Below are 17,311 nucleotides of genomic sequence, written 5' to 3'. Positions count from 1 at the left end.
TTACAATACTTTGAAATTGTTTAAGGGGGTAATAGGATGTCCGCAAAGTTAAGGTGTCTTTTTAAAAATTCGAAATAACTTTAATGGTGCTTTTATGTCTTTTCTATTCTTTATTCATTTATCTTTCCTATTTGAGATTTCCAGATGTATACAATATATTAATTTAATTCAATCTATAAAGTGATATTCTTTTGTTTGAATATAATTTTAATCAAAATATCTAAGAAGATGAATTGAATTGTATCATAAGATAGATCCATCACTAGAAATATATATGAAATAGCTTCTTCCAAAAAATATAGAATATGTACACATTAAACCTCCAATATTAGCTTGAGGAAATAATCAAGTAGAACAACAACAACATAACAAGTAGTAGCTTTTTATTGCTATTACTTGTTATGTTCATATCAAGCAAGAGGACATAAGCTTCCAACTAATTTTCATGGGAGATGGCATCGGTGCTACAAACCGGAGGAGATCTGGTTTTGAGCTATAATCTGTGTTTTTTCTTGTTTTTCGACTGTGAAGCTCAATAAATTTGGCAATATTTGGGAGCACAAGCTCCCTACAATGCAGATGTAACAAAGGGACCTTAGACAAGACACTTCCTTTCTGAACATCCAAACCTTCCGGCCTCTTTAATCTGTAGGGTTTACCTGTTATCGGCTCAACATCTACTCTCGGCATCTGCTTCCATTTGCGATGGACAAACCAACCATACTTGTAGTCGCCCACAATTGGAGTTCCAAGGGCTTCAGCACAATGAACTCGAAGCTGCAAAGTAACAGAAAACAGTATAATTTTTCCCTATTCTCTTCCCTTGCCAACTTTTAACAAGCAGAAAGAAAAATATGGTCTTCTCAGTTACAGTTGAGTTGGGCATCCAACACAGGATAGGCGCACACGAAATCTCCAGTAGTAAAGCAGCATCTTCCTCACACTTAATGCTGTCGTTTGTATTGGCTATCCTCACTAGTTGAGATGCTTATAATAGTGGAAAAAACAACATGCTAGACATATACTCATCATAATTCATTAATACTGATTTATGGAAGCATCTTCATCAGTTCCTCTTGCTCTCATTTTGGGTTTCATCAAACAAGTTTTTCTACTTGGACCTACTAATGGTCCTAACTTAGGGACTACATTCAGAAAAAAACTTTATGCATCTTTCCACAACTTACATAACCACAACTTAGAAGAACCACTGGTTTCATAGGGATCGCAACTTAAATGCCGATATGCATCTCTCCACAATTTAAAAGCTCAACTGTTTTTTTACAGGGATCATAAAAGGAAAAGGTCCAAGGAACCTGATGTTTTCTACTTGTATGAGGGCGCAACTCAATCCATGAGCATCCATTGATCATTGGACCAAGCAGTCGATATTCGGTAACAGCCTCATCAGAAGCTTCTAATCCCGACTGTTGAGCCAACATGACTCTCTCAGTTCTACCATCATCAAGAAGCACCTGAAATCAACGAACAAGCACAATGAACAGTCATTCTACTTGACCAAAGCCTGCAAATGTAAGAAACAGAAGTGGAAAACCTTTGTAAGTGGTGCAGAGATCACGCCTTCCTTCACCTTGGGGGAACCTATTACCAACGCCCAATACCTCTGATATGTTGACCCACATGCATCATTCCATGCCTGATGACAGTCAGAGCTTTATGCATCAAAAAAAACTTAACTAGTGAAGTCAAAACAGGTATTCTCACCCACAACAACATACCAACCCTCTCTCCCTTGAAGAGGGAATGAAAGAAAAGCCAAACGAAAAATGAAGATGGTGCATAGGTTGTAGATTAAGTACCTTAGATAGGGACTTGGACCTTTTTGTGTTGCTGAACAATAAATGAAGATGGGAGATACTTTCTTCCGTTCTTCCCATTAAATGAAGGCCACTGCTCTCTCTATCAAGACGATGTACCTTGACAATATATGCAGTAATCACCAAAGCTGAACATAATTCCAAATTAACGTCAACAGCTTAAATGTCCAACCACCACAATTGCTTCTTCACCAGCAAATATAACTCCTATTTTTGACTAAATGCACCAGGATATCTTCAGAAAAATTAGAAGAGATCTTCAACGTTTATTTAATAGCATATTCGCTATGCTTACTTACCAGCCTAGGACCCTCATCATATTCATAAGACAATGCTGCGGCTGCCAAGGCATCCATGCTATTATGCACGTGAAGGTTTCCCTGTAATCAGTCTAATAATCAGAAATGAAAAAAGGGCTGAAGAATGTGCTAGTCAAGATCATGCAATAAAGAACACCTAGAAACAAACCTTTACAGGCAGCTTAGGGGGCTTGTTTAGAACAAGTATGGCGGGATCCTACAATTTGAACAATCAATAAACTACAGGAAACACGAATAACCTTTGGTGCATAGCTCCACCAAATGAACTTAAGAAGCAGAAAAAGCAACCACAGTAGCTGTGTAATCTTTTATCACCAGAAATAGTAGAAATCAAATGTAAAATTTACAGAGAAGAATCAAATAAATGAACATATACCTTGTAAAATACAAGCCTTTGCAAGTATGCTATTTCATCAGCATTAGGATACAAAGTGCCACTAGGTATAACATCATATCGTTTTGATATTCTTGTTTCAGCAACAGATATGGGCACATGAATTCTTGCACCAACTTCCATGACCTCGGAATGCTTAATCTGTAAATTCATTCTGAAATTATAAGATAGGGGAATCCATTGGGAGTTGGAGGCTTGTAGCACAGGGTCCAAAAACAAATTGAAAAAGCCCCTTGTCTCTTGATGTTTGTATACTTTTAACATCAAAATGAAGTTTATACTGCTAGACTCATACAAGTATCAATACCTTCCTCAACAATCTAGTTTGTCCTTCCTTGCTTGTAAATAACTCATTTAACTCTAACTGCACCTGTAAATAAAGAGAAATAAGATTACTGCTGCTATATTCATATTCATTACAGCAAACTCAAGACAGTATAGCCATTAGACCCTTCAAAAGGGTAAGATAAAGATCATATTTTAGCCGTAGGAGAAGAGGACCAAACAGATGCACATGTAACAGATTTACTCTACCTTATGAAATAATATATCTCTTCTTGATGTTGTGGTGATAAAACGATATAGTAAAATCAGACCAGATTAAGTCAGATACTATTTCCGAACTAGCCATCAGCACATATAAAGACTAAGAACAAGAAAATTGCAAGTTGACATACTATAGGATGATGAATAATATGTCATTGATCAGTGTTCAAATGAAATTGTCATTAGTTATCCAAAAACTGACCCTTGTGACTTGCATGTTGTTTAAGTCTCTCTACATAACACTTCGTCACAAGCACTATGCTAACATTAAACACGTAGCAACATTTTTTGGTAACAGTAATAACAGTGGTGTCCAGGCCAGTTTGCATGCACCTCGACTATTTTATAAGATACCTGCTAGGCTGCTACCTCCCACCAGCACAAGTACCGGTAACTCTGTCCCAACAAGACCTGTGATTTCTAGGTGATTTCTTTCCATCTAGTGATTAAATCACTTAGTAGTTTATCTCTGTTGGGATTTGAACCCTTACTAGTTGTTGCAGGAATCCCTAGGAGAGGAATGTAATTTAATAAACACAGAAAACGGAACTACCATGCATTGACTAGGTGGAGATTTAATTGAAGAAACATCACAATAACTCATATAGGGGAAGGAATACATATAAGAATACTTACGAGGCCCTTATTAAAATGGGATTGGATGACCGAGCCTGGTATCTCATCAAAGTAGTATTTGATCCAGCTAATGGCAGTAACATGACAAGATGGTTGGTCAGGACCGGTGGCCACTTTCTTTCCTGGCAAAGGACAGCCAGGAAATGGAGGTAAAGACAATAGCTGGCTAGGTTTTACACCATCCTTTTGACGGCCTAAATGTGTAATATTGTTTGACACTCGAATCACAGGTTCACAACGATATGCTTGTGCAGAATGGCCCACAGATCTAGAAAAGCGCCTGACCAGAAATAGTAAGCAACGACTTTCATCTTTGTTCCACCTCATCACATCCTAGACCTTAGCATCTGGATTATAAGAACATTGAGTTAATCCAGACAAGAAGAAGTAGAACAACTACATGAAAACCAAAGGGATGTGGACAAACAGAAACAAGACACACAGTTATCATGGTTAAAATACTGAGCGGGACACCCAATTCAAAGCATAGTAAAGCTGGGGGTGGCACCAAGTATTTAGAAACAATTATACAACTATGCCATAAATCTCAGAACACTTCCGTGGGAACTAATACGCTTTTTCCACCTTGCAACTCCATGCCTTGGAGAGTTTTCCTGGTAGAAGCAGGTAATAGCTATATGGGGTCCCAATTTTCTCTACATGCTCAACAAGCCAACCAGACAGCTCAACGAACAGCAACTATCTTATACCCAAGAAAAATGTCAAATACTATATTTGCTACTTCTCTAGTTAATTCACTCCCCCACGAGCTCCGTTCCCCCTCCACCAAAACAAAACTAAAAAAAATTTATAACACATTCATGCTCCTGCAGAAATTGGAGAGAGATTATGGCACTGAAAAAATATATTTGCTCAACTACTCATGATAGAAGTTTAAGACACTAAATCCCTTCCTTCAATGTTTATTTTGCATCTGCAACTGTGCAGAACCATAACTATTAACCAAAACATTGATACCTATGCATGTCTTGACTATTTATATGAACTTGGCAGTGGATTGCTTGAGAATCTTTACTGACATGATCCACATACTATACTAAAATACATGAAATGGTAAATTCACTAACTATTGGGTAGTAATACAACAGTGTATGATTTATCCACATCTACACAAAGAAATGGAAATAATCAATTGAGATTTGTCCTACATGAAAATATGAGAAGTTCACCTTCTGGGTTGTGCTTCTATAAATGTAACTTCTTTTTATATGAGGTATTGATGGTGCTGTTTGGACCAACTTGCACACCCCTCGACTATTTCATCAAGTATTATTAACTCCTGCCAGCATAGTAAATAATAAAAAACACTCTAACTTTATTGAGTATCAATTCAACATTGTAGAACTATTTTGTATCTATATTATACCAAGAATTCTTTGACATGAATACTGCCCTCGAGAATGTGTACAAGGTCTTTGGTTAAAAGTGGTTACCTGAAATTGTAATTCAAAAGGTTTGCTTAGCATAAGGAACTCATATCTTCACAATCAAGAAAAGCCAAAAGATAATGGTTTAATCTCAAGTGTTTAACTTTCAAGAAATACAATAATCCATCTCACCAAAACAAAAAGAAAAACTTAATAGTAGCAATTACAACTGCAAACAAAAATCAAGCAGAAAAAGGTCAGCACAACATTAAAGTTGTACATCTCGTAAAATCAAACAAATGAAATGCTTACAAGCAGCCTATCACCATCATCATTACTTCTCTTTTGGCCATATTCAAATCCATAAGGGAAAAAACCAACTAATTAAAAAAAAACGGAAAAAACAGAGGGGGAACTTACCTGTAAACTGGGCAAGAAAGAGCAGTATAGTTTATGGAGAAAAGACTCTTCTTGAAGACGTGAGGGCATTAAAGAGATCGTTCAACTTTTTATTCACAAATTACAAAAGGCAACAACAGATAAAAATATGTAAATGCCAAAAATATTCAGATTTAGCTCAAGTTTTTTTTGACTTTTAAAAAAAGTACAGCCTGATAAATCATTATTGTAAAAGAATAATAATACTAAAAATAATTGAAAACCCTAAAATGCCCCTAACCCTAGAGTAAACAAAATACAGCTCCATTGTTAAAAAAAAAAGGTTCATTCTTTAATATACTGTAGTAGTGTCAGAAGTGTAATTTACACCTTCGTTTTCCTCAACAAAGCGCATTAGGTTTCAGACCAAGGAGCTTGATTGCGTTGCACATGGCGGCACAGGCAGAGATGGTGACGGGCGAAGGAGGCAATGAATTAACGAAGAAAAGTGTAAGATTTATGTTGGTGGTTTAGGCGAAAGTGTGACGGCTGAGGATTTGAAGAAGACATTCTCAACACCACAACTCGGAAAAGTGGAATCTATGGACATCGTTCGAACCAAAGGCCGCAGCTTTGCTTACTTGGATTTACTTCCTTCTTCCGACAAATCCCTACCCAAACTTTCCAGCACGGTATAAACTATAAAGCTTTCCGTATCTCACTTTAGTTGTGCGTGCGTACTATGCTAAATTGTCTGTTTTCATTGCATAGATATAAGAATTGGTGCAAATAGCGTAGCATTTCTAGTCTAGGATAAAAGATGAATAACATAAAGAATGGTAGCCGGCACCTTAGTTGGAGAAGGAGGTTAAGAACCTGGATAAAGACTCCTAACTTATTTAGTCATGTATGGAAGTTGAGGTGACAGAATTCCTTAAGCATATTAGAGAGGTTTGGAGTGTAGGAATGCTAGTGTATTTTAGAGTTTTTGTGAAGCAAACAGCCCAACTCTTGTCAGTGAGTGCAGTATCTCATTAGGTGTTCATTACATTTGCACCCTTCCCTTGGGTGCTGCAAGACATTACTGTATGTTGTTTATCTGTGGTGGCCATCGTTTGGCCTTGTAACCATTAGTATCACATAATATCAAAGTGTCTCTTCGTTATTAGCAGTGTTGTGTAAGGCGATCACCTTGTTGTCAATGGCGAGAGGCAAGACGACCCTTCATCACCTTTTAGCTTTGTGGCGATCTTCAAAAGGCGATGCCATGATGACAAAAGGCGAGAGGCAAGAGGCAAGAAAGGCGTCACCTTTTGTATTTTCTTAAAAAAAGAAGCGATCAATTTAGGATTTTAAAAGTTAAAAGGTAATTGTGGGATTTTCGACTAGACTCCTCTGGCAATTAGCCAGGCTTTTCCGGCGACTCCAAAGTCTAACCAATATATATTTCTTCTTCCTCTTTTTCTTTTTCCTTCTTCAGACTTTAAAATCACTTCTACCTTTGTTTTGACTTTTGTTATGTTTTTTTTCTCTCATTCAAGTTATAGACTTTTAGTAAGTACTATCTATTTTCAGTTTTTGAATTGAAATATTTGCTAATATGTTATTGCTTTTGAGATTTTGATTATTTACATATGCAATTACATATTTTAACTTTTGGTATTAATTGATGCCGCACTTTCAAAAGGAGAGCGGCGAGGCGAGCACCTCGCCTCGCCTTATGACGAGGCAGACCCTTGTCACCTTTTGCCGTCCAAAACATTTGTTATTAGGATAACTTAATCAATTTGCAGCAAGTGAATGGAGTCTTTCCTTTTAAAATCTACTCCTAAGGTATCACCTTGATGCTTAGTGGTGCTAATCCAATTTTGATCTGCAGTATAATTGATGCATGTGGAAAGGTGGGAGGCTTAGAATAGAGAAGGCAAAGGAACACTTTTTTCTTCGTATGAAACGTGAGTGGGAAGAAGATGCTACACTTGCCACTACTTCGACCCATCTTCCTGTTACTGAAGCTGAAAGGACGGACTCCCTGAAAAGTCAGAAGAAAGGCTCCAAATTGGATGAAGCGCAAATTCGGATTTACTTCCCAAAATTAGGAAAGGTAAAGCATTTTTTCCGTGTGCTTGGTTATGACGTGCTTCTCTTGATACAATTATTCTTAGATGACGTATGGCGGGAAAGGTGACTGCATGGTTTACATTTGAATTCAATCTCTTTTAGTAAGGCCTATGTTTTTTATTACGTCAAGAATCATGCTTCTGGAATCTCTTTGTGCAGATTAAACCAGTGTCTCTTAGAGGAACTGGCAAGCATAAATGCAGTTTTCAGCGAGTGGAAGTTCCTTCCTTATCTATCCATTTTTGTGATTGTGAAGAGCACTCTGATACTACTCATACGGACAAGCAAAAATCACTTTGTAATTATGACTCAAAGGATGGTGGAATGGATGAGAAAGAGCTGAACATTATGAATTCAGTGTTGAACAGAATTTTTGAGAGGGAGAACTATTCTGAGGAAACCCCTAGGGATTTTAAATTATCTAAGAAAGTTCAAAGCTCAAATGGTACAGTTGATCATTTGCAGAATGACAAGAATCTAGTCAACCAAGAAATGGTAGATGATGATAACCTCATTCTCAATATGGTGGCTGGTGCAAACGATAGAATGATTATGGTAAAAGATCCAATCCAGGAAGCAATGACAGCTATTCAGGCTAATGAAGATTTTGTTGACCAAGAAATGGATAACGATGATGACAACCTTATTATCAATGTAGTGGCAGGATAGAAACACTATGTTCAAAGATCCAACCCTGGAAGCAGTTGCAGCTATTCAGGTTCATATTCTGTTATGTTCTATTTTTTATTTTCCCTGCTCATGGTATAAGCATCTTAGTTTACTTTTTCCTTTTTATGGGTGTCGTGTGAACAGAATTCGCTATCCAAGGAATCACGACTTGCTACGGATAAACAAAAGCAAGGAAAGACGATGCCCTCAAACAGAAAGCGTAAAGCACCTTCAGAGGTTAAAGATGGTGAGGCACATACGTTGTTGTCTAAAGCTGAAGCAAAGCAGAGTTTGGAAGTCACACGAGATAGCCAACTATTAAATAGAAGTGCCAAATTGCCAAAGAAGTCTCCATGGAAAGATCTTGTTAGTGCTAATAGTGGTGCTTCATTCAGTGTATTGGATATTTTGCCGAGTGCTATTCCCGTTAAAGAGATGCAGTCTGGTTCTGATGGTGTTAGTGAGTTCTCCTCCGACGAAAAAGATGAAGTAACAAACGATGAGAAAGTATCAGATCACCTTGAAGAGCCGGATAAAGTTGAATCTGAAGATGAAGTATCAAACGATGAGGAAGTATCAGATCAGCATGAAGAGCTGGATAAAGTTGAATCTGAAGATGAAGTATCAAACGATGAGGAAGTATCAGATCAGCATGAAGAGCTGGATAAAGTTGAATCTGAAGATGAAGTATCAAACGATGAGAAAGTATTTGATCAGCATGAAGAGCTGGATAAAGTTGAATCTGAAGATGAATTATCAAATGACGAGAAAGCATCAGATCAGCACGAAGAGCTGGATAAAGTTGAATATGAAGAGAAAGTATCAGATCAGCACGAGGAGCTGGATAAAATTGCCACTGACAATAGCCCTGTAGATATTTATGTCAGAGGTGCTGCATGGCGACAAAAATCTTCATGGACAGAATTGGTTCGTGATGCCACCAGAAGTTCTTTCAGCATTTCGCAAATTTTGCCTGGTCTATGTCTTCCAAAACCAGAGTTGCCAGTGATAGGAGAGACCGGAAAAGCACAAAAATCTACAGCATGGATAAAAGTGTTTCGCAAGATGTTTCTGTTGAGAAGCAGAATAATGTTCATTTCAGTAAAGAGCTTCCAGTGTTGAACAACTATCAGCAGAAAGAAACAAAGAAGAATGAAGCCAGTGCTCCAACCCCCGAAAAGGAACATGTATCTGCATCAAAACAAGCACTTGTAGGAGATACTAACTACAACGAAACTTGTTCTTTCATGAAGAGTGCTGCTTTAATGAAGGAGTGGACGAAAACAAAAGCAGCACGAAGTGGGTCATTCAAGAAGAAGACTAATGAGAAGAAGTAGTGGATACTTCAGAATAGCTTCATGTAAGATATGACGGCTTCAAGTTACATAGACGATCCAATTCCCTTTTCATTTAGGTGCATAATTCTCATTTCGTAATCAGTTGTGCCATTCTTGAATCTGTATTTCTCCATTTGAAGATTATACATGGACATCCTTCTGTTTTTAGCCCTGTGTTGTAAGGTGGCAGGCTTACTTGCAAAGTTGTAACAAATGTTTTACATTTACTTGTAAAACTAAGACTTAGCTTGTTCAGAAGTTACTTGTTACATTTTCTAGATGCAAACCTCAAATTCTTGGCGTAGTGCGATACAATTTCTAACTCACTTGAGGTACCTTGAGATTTATGTAAAAAAAATTGATTTTTATGGATATCTCACGTGCTTTCTTTAAACTTTTGTGGCTCATTTATCTTATTCTCTAAAAACATCGCTTGCAGCTATATATGGAAAATGATGCACATAAAATATGAAGTTACAAAGCTGGCATGATAAGTTCAATAATATTTTGGCATGATGAGTTTCATTATTTTGTTTGTCATTGTGGCTAGAAGAAAACTTTGTATACATTAATTAATGAAGCTGTAATATTATTTATTCAAAATTTGATTTATTTTAAAACGAGTTTAACTGCTATCCACCGATGGTGGACAAAAAAATTACACGGACATTTTATTTTTGGAAATATTTAATTTTTTTAATTAATATATTTTAATATTATTAATATTAAAATAAAAATAATAACATAGTGTTATATGGTAACTTGAATTATAAAGTAATTGTACAAATTTAATTAGGATTCTTATTTGTCTTACCAAAAATAAAAAATACATAATTTCTTGTGTTTTCTTAGTTGTATTAACGTTCTTCTTTTTCTACATAAACCATTGAAGCAACCAACTATCCACCATTGAAGCAATTTGAAACAATTATCATGGTAGCGTTTTCCTCGTATATCTTTTTTTACATAACTTATTAAGTCTTTTTCGCAACATGAATAAACGTTTCAAAGAAATATTCTTGTTTTAATGTATGAGGAAATTTATGTTTTGTAGTGATGAAGATATTTAAAGAATACGTTTAAGAACTTTTTAGCAAATTGAAGAAGTTCAATACATTAGCCATGAAAAATATTTAAAATTTTAAAGCTAACTTACCCTATCAGTCTAATATCTAATAATTGTGTATTGCAGGAAACTTTTGAAATCTCTAATTTAGAAGAGCAAAATGCAGAAGGAATTGAAGATTCCTTGGAGGATATAGAAAGCAACATGAATGCAGTTGTATCTTTTGTTCCTCAACTAGGTGAGCAAGAATTAAGAGAGCCTTACATCGGTATGGAATTTCAATCACTTGATACTGGATTTAAATTTTATCTTGATTATGCTCATCGTAATGGTTTTAGTGTGGGCAAAAAATCGAATTAGTAGATCAAGAAAAGATAAATCCATTATTGGTCAAGAGTTTGTTTGTTCAAAAGAAGGATTTCGTTCAAAAAAATGTCTTGAGAGTAATAAGCAACGAGATGAGACTAGAGAGGGGTGCAAAGTGATGATATATATGTCAAAGAAAGAAGAAGAAAAGTGGGTTATAGCTAGGCTTGCCTTGAATCATAATCATGAACTTGCTTCTCCTAATAGTCAGAAATTCTTGCGATCAAAAAGAAAAAAATCAGAGGCTCAAAAAAATCTTATTGATCTCTTAAATAATTCTGGTATTCGTCCAAGTAAAATCGCATCAGTGTTAACTACTCAGGCGGGAGGCATAGAGAATCTCAATATAACTGGACGAGATATTCAGAATTATTTGAGCACTAAAAGGTAAAATTGTCTTGAGAAAGGAGATGCACAATTGATGTTGAAATACTTTCAAAAGCGACAATCTGATAGCCCAGGATTCTTTTATGCAATACAAATGGATGTGGAGGGTCATTTAGCTAATTGTTTTTGGGTAGATGCTAGGTCTAGGATAGCTTACAAGAATTTTGGAGATGTTGTCCTATTTGATCCTACATACTTGACAAATAAATATAAGATGTCTTTTGTTCCATTTACCGGAGTTAATAACCATCACCAATCCATTTTATTTGGATGTTCTCTTCTTTGGGATGAAACGGAAGAAACTTTTCAGTGGTTACTTCATACTTGGCAAGAGGCAATGTTTGGTATTTCCCCTCGTACAATAATCACAGATCAAGATGCTGCAATAACAAATGCAGTTGCAAAGGTGTTCCCGAATAGTGCACACCATTTTTGTATGTGGCACATTGAGAAGAAGATTCCTGAATATCTAAGTCATGTTTTTCATGCATTTGATGATTTTAAAAATAAGTTTAGTAAGTGTTTACATTGTACAACAACTCCTGAGGAATTTGAAATTGCTTGGATCGATATAATGAAAATGTACAATTTAGAAGAGCATATTTGGTTGCGTAAGATATACACCATTCGCGAGAAATGGATTCCAGCATATGTGCGAACTACTTTTTGTGCTGGAATGTCAACAACTCAAAGAAGTGAAAGTATGAATAAATACTTTAAAGATTATCTTAACTCTAGTACGCCAATGAGTGTATTTGTGACGCAATATGATAAAGTTGTTGACGCTAGGTATGACAAAGTAAGGGAGAAGGATTATAAGACAAAGCATTCAAAGGCTATCTTGAAAACATTATATCCAACGGAGGATGAAGCAGCCAAAATATATACCAGAAAAATATTTCAAAAATTTCAAGAAGAGTTAATTCAATCTCAAAAATTTATTTCAGAAAAAATTGAGGTTCAGGATGGGATACATATTTATAAAGTGCATTTGTTTCAGAGAGAAACACCGACATATATTGTTAGGTTGAATCTTGAATTAAAGAATGCTACTTGTTCTTGTCATAAGTTTGAGTTCATGGGAATTTTGTGTAGACATGTGCTTATGATATTTATAAAGAAACAGATTCACTCGCTTCCACCATGTTATTTATTGGATCGATGGACAAGGTATGCAACTACAGAAAAAGCTAATGACATTTCAAGTGCAGGATCGCTTGCGTATAATCTGAAGTCTTCTACTATATGGTTTAATAACATTATGACACATTCTCTTGGGCTCTCTGAACGAGCTACTCGTTCAGAAAAACATTATAAATTTACATATCAGAAATTGTTGCAACTAAGTAAAGAACTTGATGAACTTCCATATGAGGATAATGATAATGTTTGTGATGATCAAGTTAACGAGTCAAATAATGATTTGAACTCAAGTGAACAAAGAGAAAAATTTAGTTTGCTTGACCCTCCATGCGTGGCTACTAAAGGACGTCCTCGTTCTTTGAGAATGAAAAGTGGTTTAGAAAGTTCTCAGAAGGTTAAAAGAAGCTCTTCGCTGAAATCAAAAAGAGAAACCAAAATCAGAAAAAAAGGCAAAGGAGTAAGGTAATTTTATAGTTTGATCTTTAATTTAATGTGAATTCATTGAATAAATCACATATTTCAATTATTTGCTTAATTTTCAGTTCACACATTAATGTTGAAAAGGAATTCAATAGCAGGGAAACAATCATTAATGCAGATCCTACAATGGTAAGGTTTTATTTTGATAAATTATGTGAATTTTGACTAAGACTTATTCTTATGTATCATTCTCTTTTTAGCTAACAAATTTTTCTTTTATTTAATCATTTTTAAAGGAATTCTCAGCATATTCAGAACCTTTTGAAGGGCAAAGTAGTCGTGCTGATTCATATCCAACCTCATTTATGGTGGGTTTATTTTACTGCGCTTGTATGTATTTTATTTATAGCATATATGCATTTGTAAACAATTACTGTTTCAGGATTTGATGAGAGCAACTTCGTATCCATATCAAAGAGGTTTCTAATCTACAAGGTGACTTGGAGTTTGTGGAATTTAAAACTATAAAGGATGTCTAGAGAGACAATTATTCAAAATTCATTTTGTTCTGTTTTCTTTCTTTGGCAGAATATAAATCCAGGGATATTTTTTGTTCAAGACTTTTTTTTCTTTTAAGTTTACATACAATAACTCAGAGTTTTAGCTTTAGTTTTTTTTGTTGATTGTGTTTTTATTCATAGTGAATTAGTTACTCTTTTATGCCTTCATATATGTTAGCAAGGATACTCCACTCTCTGATACATAGCAGCAGCAATAACAACGTATAGCAACAAAAAATTTTCACCGAAAGAATAAAATTTGTAACCAAGCATGCAATTGTGATTAAATCATGGGCCGTATTTAATAGTGTTTGATTTTGTTTGCTTACTCTTATAAGTTTGTATGTTGATTTTGTTGCACTTTATGTTTCTGGAATAGTTTCATATTAATATTTTGCTAGCATTGCTTCAATGGCAACAAGTACCGGTTCTTATAAAAAAAATAATATGTTGGCAATGATTTTCTTTGAAGGATTGAAGTGCTTTCCAATAAGAAAACACAAGAAATTATGTATTTTTTATTTTTGGTAAGACAAATAAGAATCCTAATTAAATTTGTACAATTAATTTATAATTCAAGTTACCATATAACACTCTGTTATTATTTTTATTTTAATATTAATAATATTAAAATATATTAATTAAAAAAATTAAATATTTCCAAAAATAATATGCCCGTGTAATTTTTTGTCCACCGTCGGTGGATAGTAGTTAAACTCTTTTAAAACTTAGTTGTGTAATTATATTAATCCAATCAAACATGACAAAGGTAATTATACTGTGGCAATCAAACAGGTTAGTGTAATTACTAGATTGGTAATTACTATCATAATAATTACATCAATTTCAATTATCGGATGACTTTCCAAACAGACCCTAAAATTGTTTTTTCTTGAATTTTATGATTTTAAATAAAAAATATGCTAAATTAGTTTTTGATTTTGTAATATTAAATATATTACCTGAAAAGTTAGCTTATTTTGGATCCTCAATTGTCTTGACATTATTTTTTAAAAAAAACGAAGCTTTTCTTAGAAAGTCTATTCGAGTAGATCCAAAAAAAGGAAACTAGTAACGCAAACTGAAATCAACTGCTCAGTGAATTTATTGAGATATAATACGATCAAATAATTAAAAATGTGCTCAGTCTAACAGTGAGATAGTCGCACAGTGTAAGGAATTTTCAGGTATTTAGCCCAATAAAAAGAATCACATGTAAGGGGGCGTATTGAGATATGATATAATTAAATAATTAAATAATTAAAAGTATGCCTTCTCTAACCACGTAACTTTTAGCTTATAGATGAGATGATCACACTTCAACAGTATAAGCTACTTCTACAATACAATGTACAGCTAGTTCCGGGGACAAGATTGCATCCAAGAAAAGAAAGAGAGAGAAAAAATTGAACAAAGAATACAACCAAACCTAACAACCAGTAAAATACTAATTGAGTTATGGACAACAGAGTCAATCGATCAAACTAAACCTCAATCCCCAAAATTGGACTTCATAGCGTAATATCATAACTTAAAAGTGACCAAACTAAAAGGCCACTTCAAAGTGACAGTATACTTCTTTTTTGAGCCAAGGAGCACAAAATAAGGAAGAAATTCAAGTAAGAATCTACTTGTTTTTTAAAAACAAAGGGGCATGGATGAAGAATTCACAGATTTGCACTTAATGTAGCTGAAGCTGCCATCAAGATGAACAACATTTCCAACTTATGAAGTGTAAAGGCACAAAGCATTGAACTCAGATCATATGGTTAAGGGCGGAAGTATATTTATATCATGTTTCCTCATTCCTGAAACATAGGTTCTTTTGAAAAGGAAGTGAAACCTTGATGAATCATTTTTCAACACTATTGCAAAAAGCAACGCAAGTATATCTTATACGTTCTTACCATTATCTAATAGTTTAAAAGCAAATGTTGCGTCACAATCCTATATCTATTTCTGTGTATCATGCTCCTCTACAACCAACTGGAACCAGGCATCTTATTGAATCCCTTGTCCTTCATCATGTTCCTCACATTCTCAACATTGTCCCACTCTCCCTCAGCAGCATAAATGTTTGAAAGGGCTACAAGACCTTCAGGCTTCTTCAGGTCCATCTGTAATATATCCTTAGCCATCTTTTCAGCAAGATCTCTCCTTGCATAGACCTTACAGCCACTGAAGAAAGCACCAACAATTGAATCTGTAACTTCTATTGCCATATCTTTGACTATATTGTAAGCCTCCCGACACGACACAAAAGATCAATAACACAAGCATAATGCTCTTTCCTTGCTCTAATGCCATAAGACTCCTCCATGGACCAAAAGATCTTCAAACCCTTCTCAACTAAACCACCATGACTACATGCAGAAAGAAGACAAGTTAAGGTTACTTCATTTGGCAGCACTCCTTCATACTGCATCTTCTCAAAAAGTTTGATTGCATGTTCTATTCTGCCATGCTTCCCATAACAACTTATCATAGCATTTCATGATGCAACATTCTTGAAAGGAATAGAACTGAAAACATTCCAAGCATCTTCTACACTCCCACATCGACTGTACATGTCAATGAGAGCACTAGCAACAAAGACGTTAGCAAAAAGCTCTAATCTATATGCTAAGCCATGGATTTCTTTCCCTGTATATGCAGAGTCAATCAACCCACAGACTGGCAGAAGCCCAGTGAGCGTGATTTCATTAGGCTTCACTCCAGCATCCAACATTTCCTGCAATAATGCTACAGCTTCAGTTGATCTGCGGCTCTGAACATACCCTGAGACCATTGCATTCCAGGTAACCAAATCTGGAGTCAACCCCTCTTCACTCATTTTTGAGAGTAACATAAAAGCTGTGTCACAGTCTCCTCTCCTAGCATATCCAGCGATCATTACATTCCATGTAAAATCATTAGGCTTTAGGTCTTCTAACCTCATTTTTTTCAAACAAAATAAAGGATTCTTCAATTTTCCCTACGTTAGCATATGAATATATCATTGATGTCCAGGATACAATATCTCTCTCGACCATTAGATTAAAAACTAAACGAGCATATTCCGTACTGCCACATTTGCCATACATATTAATCAAGACATTGGCAACCGATAGCTCTGACTCAAATCCCATTCTATATATCATACTCTGCACTTCCTTTCCTTTGTTCAGATCCATTAGACCAACACATACTTTTAACACTACAGCAAATGTGTACGTGTTCGGAATAGTTCTTGATTGATGAAGAAGAGAGAAGTACCCAATGGATTTCTCAGCTGAAATCATCCAATTAAATGCAAAAATATTCAGGTTTGTTGTTCTTTGGAACACAAGCTCAGCAGAACCTAGATCCCCGCAACTTGCATAGGCACCGATGAGCTTTGAATTCAATGACAAAGCATTCATGTCAGTGTGTGATGTTAACATTAATGCATGAATTTGCTGGCACGGTTGCAGCAACTTCTCTTTCAAGCATTTTTGTAGTAACAAGCCAAAACCGCTTACAGACAGGTTGATTGGGGAGAAGAGGTACAATTTCATGTCCAAAAGGAAGTCCCAAATGGAAACACTCACATGTGTTGATTTTCGATATTTTACTGGAATCTGCATATGTAAGACTGTAAAATAACATAGTCAAATACAATAGAACCCAATTCAAAACCCAAAAGCGCAACCTTTAACATCAATCTTGTTCATACAACCACGAACACGAGATGATCAAATCCCCATTCCTAACCACAAAAAGA

General features: G+C 35.4%; 5 protein-coding genes across 10 annotated transcripts; 3 read left to right on the top strand and 2 right to left on the bottom strand.

Annotated features, from left to right (window-relative positions):
* Nucleotides 1-238: 238 nt before the first annotated feature.
* On the bottom strand, nt 239-5,735 carry LOC101264032 (RNA pseudouridine synthase 3, mitochondrial). Of its 6 annotated transcripts, XM_010325662.3 has the most exons (13): nt 5,543-5,701; nt 5,315-5,351; nt 5,122-5,188; nt 4,925-5,034; nt 3,735-4,081; nt 2,860-2,922; nt 2,535-2,693; nt 2,307-2,354; nt 2,138-2,218; nt 1,821-1,937; nt 1,556-1,657; nt 1,317-1,475; nt 239-777 (listed from the first exon to the last, which is right to left on the bottom strand). In XM_010325662.3, exons 5-13 carry the CDS (start codon nt 4,059-4,061, stop codon nt 406-408), a joined length of 1,428 nt encoding a protein of 475 aa, XP_010323964.1. In that variant the 5' UTR covers nt 4,062-4,081; nt 4,925-5,034; nt 5,122-5,188; nt 5,315-5,351; nt 5,543-5,701; the 3' UTR covers nt 239-405. The 6 variants fall into 6 exon arrangements, with proteins under 6 accessions (XP_010323964.1, XP_004243668.1, XP_025887800.1 ...); XM_004243620.4 differs by lacking the exon at nt 5,315-5,351 and having other exon boundaries at nt 5,543-5,735; XM_026032015.2 differs by lacking the exon at nt 5,315-5,351 and having other exon boundaries at nt 4,904-5,034.
* Nucleotides 5,691-9,913, top strand: LOC101264344 (uncharacterized). Its single transcript, XM_019214859.3, has 4 exons — nt 5,691-6,192; nt 7,380-7,604; nt 7,781-8,339; nt 8,435-9,913. Exons 3-4 carry the CDS (start codon nt 8,298-8,300, stop codon nt 9,410-9,412), a joined length of 1,020 nt encoding a protein of 339 aa, XP_019070404.1. The 5' UTR covers nt 5,691-6,192; nt 7,380-7,604; nt 7,781-8,297; the 3' UTR covers nt 9,413-9,913.
* LOC109120715 (protein REPRESSOR OF SILENCING 3-like) lies at nt 7,392-8,290 on the top strand. Its single transcript, XM_019214730.1, has 2 exons — nt 7,392-7,604; nt 7,781-8,290. Exons 1-2 carry the CDS (start codon nt 7,392-7,394, stop codon nt 8,288-8,290), a joined length of 723 nt encoding a protein of 240 aa, XP_019070275.1.
* Nucleotides 9,914-10,686: 773 nt separating the features above from the next.
* Nucleotides 10,687-13,627, top strand: LOC138337230 (protein FAR1-RELATED SEQUENCE 5-like). Its single transcript, XM_069286977.1, has one exon. The coding sequence runs from the start codon at nt 11,481-11,483 to the stop codon at nt 13,053-13,055; it is 1,575 nt and encodes a 524-aa protein (XP_069143078.1). The 5' UTR covers nt 10,687-11,480; the 3' UTR covers nt 13,056-13,627.
* A 2,433-nt stretch (nt 13,628-16,060) lies between these two features.
* Nucleotides 16,061-16,970, bottom strand: LOC109120714 (pentatricopeptide repeat-containing protein At1g19720-like). Its single transcript, XM_019214729.1, has 2 exons — nt 16,614-16,970; nt 16,061-16,543 (listed from the first exon to the last, which is right to left on the bottom strand). The coding sequence occupies exons 1-2, from the start codon at nt 16,968-16,970 to the stop codon at nt 16,061-16,063; spliced, it is 840 nt and encodes a 279-aa protein (XP_019070274.1).
* Nucleotides 16,971-17,311: the final 341 nt, after the last annotated feature.

This window comes from Solanum lycopersicum, chromosome 7, assembly GCF_036512215.1.
Source record: "Solanum lycopersicum chromosome 7, SLM_r2.1".
In the NCBI taxonomy this organism is placed as follows: domain Eukaryota; kingdom Viridiplantae; phylum Streptophyta; class Magnoliopsida; order Solanales; family Solanaceae; genus Solanum; species Solanum lycopersicum.
The sequence above is the reverse complement of the archived record's forward strand: the minus strand, read 5'-3'. Positions and strand labels throughout refer to the sequence as shown.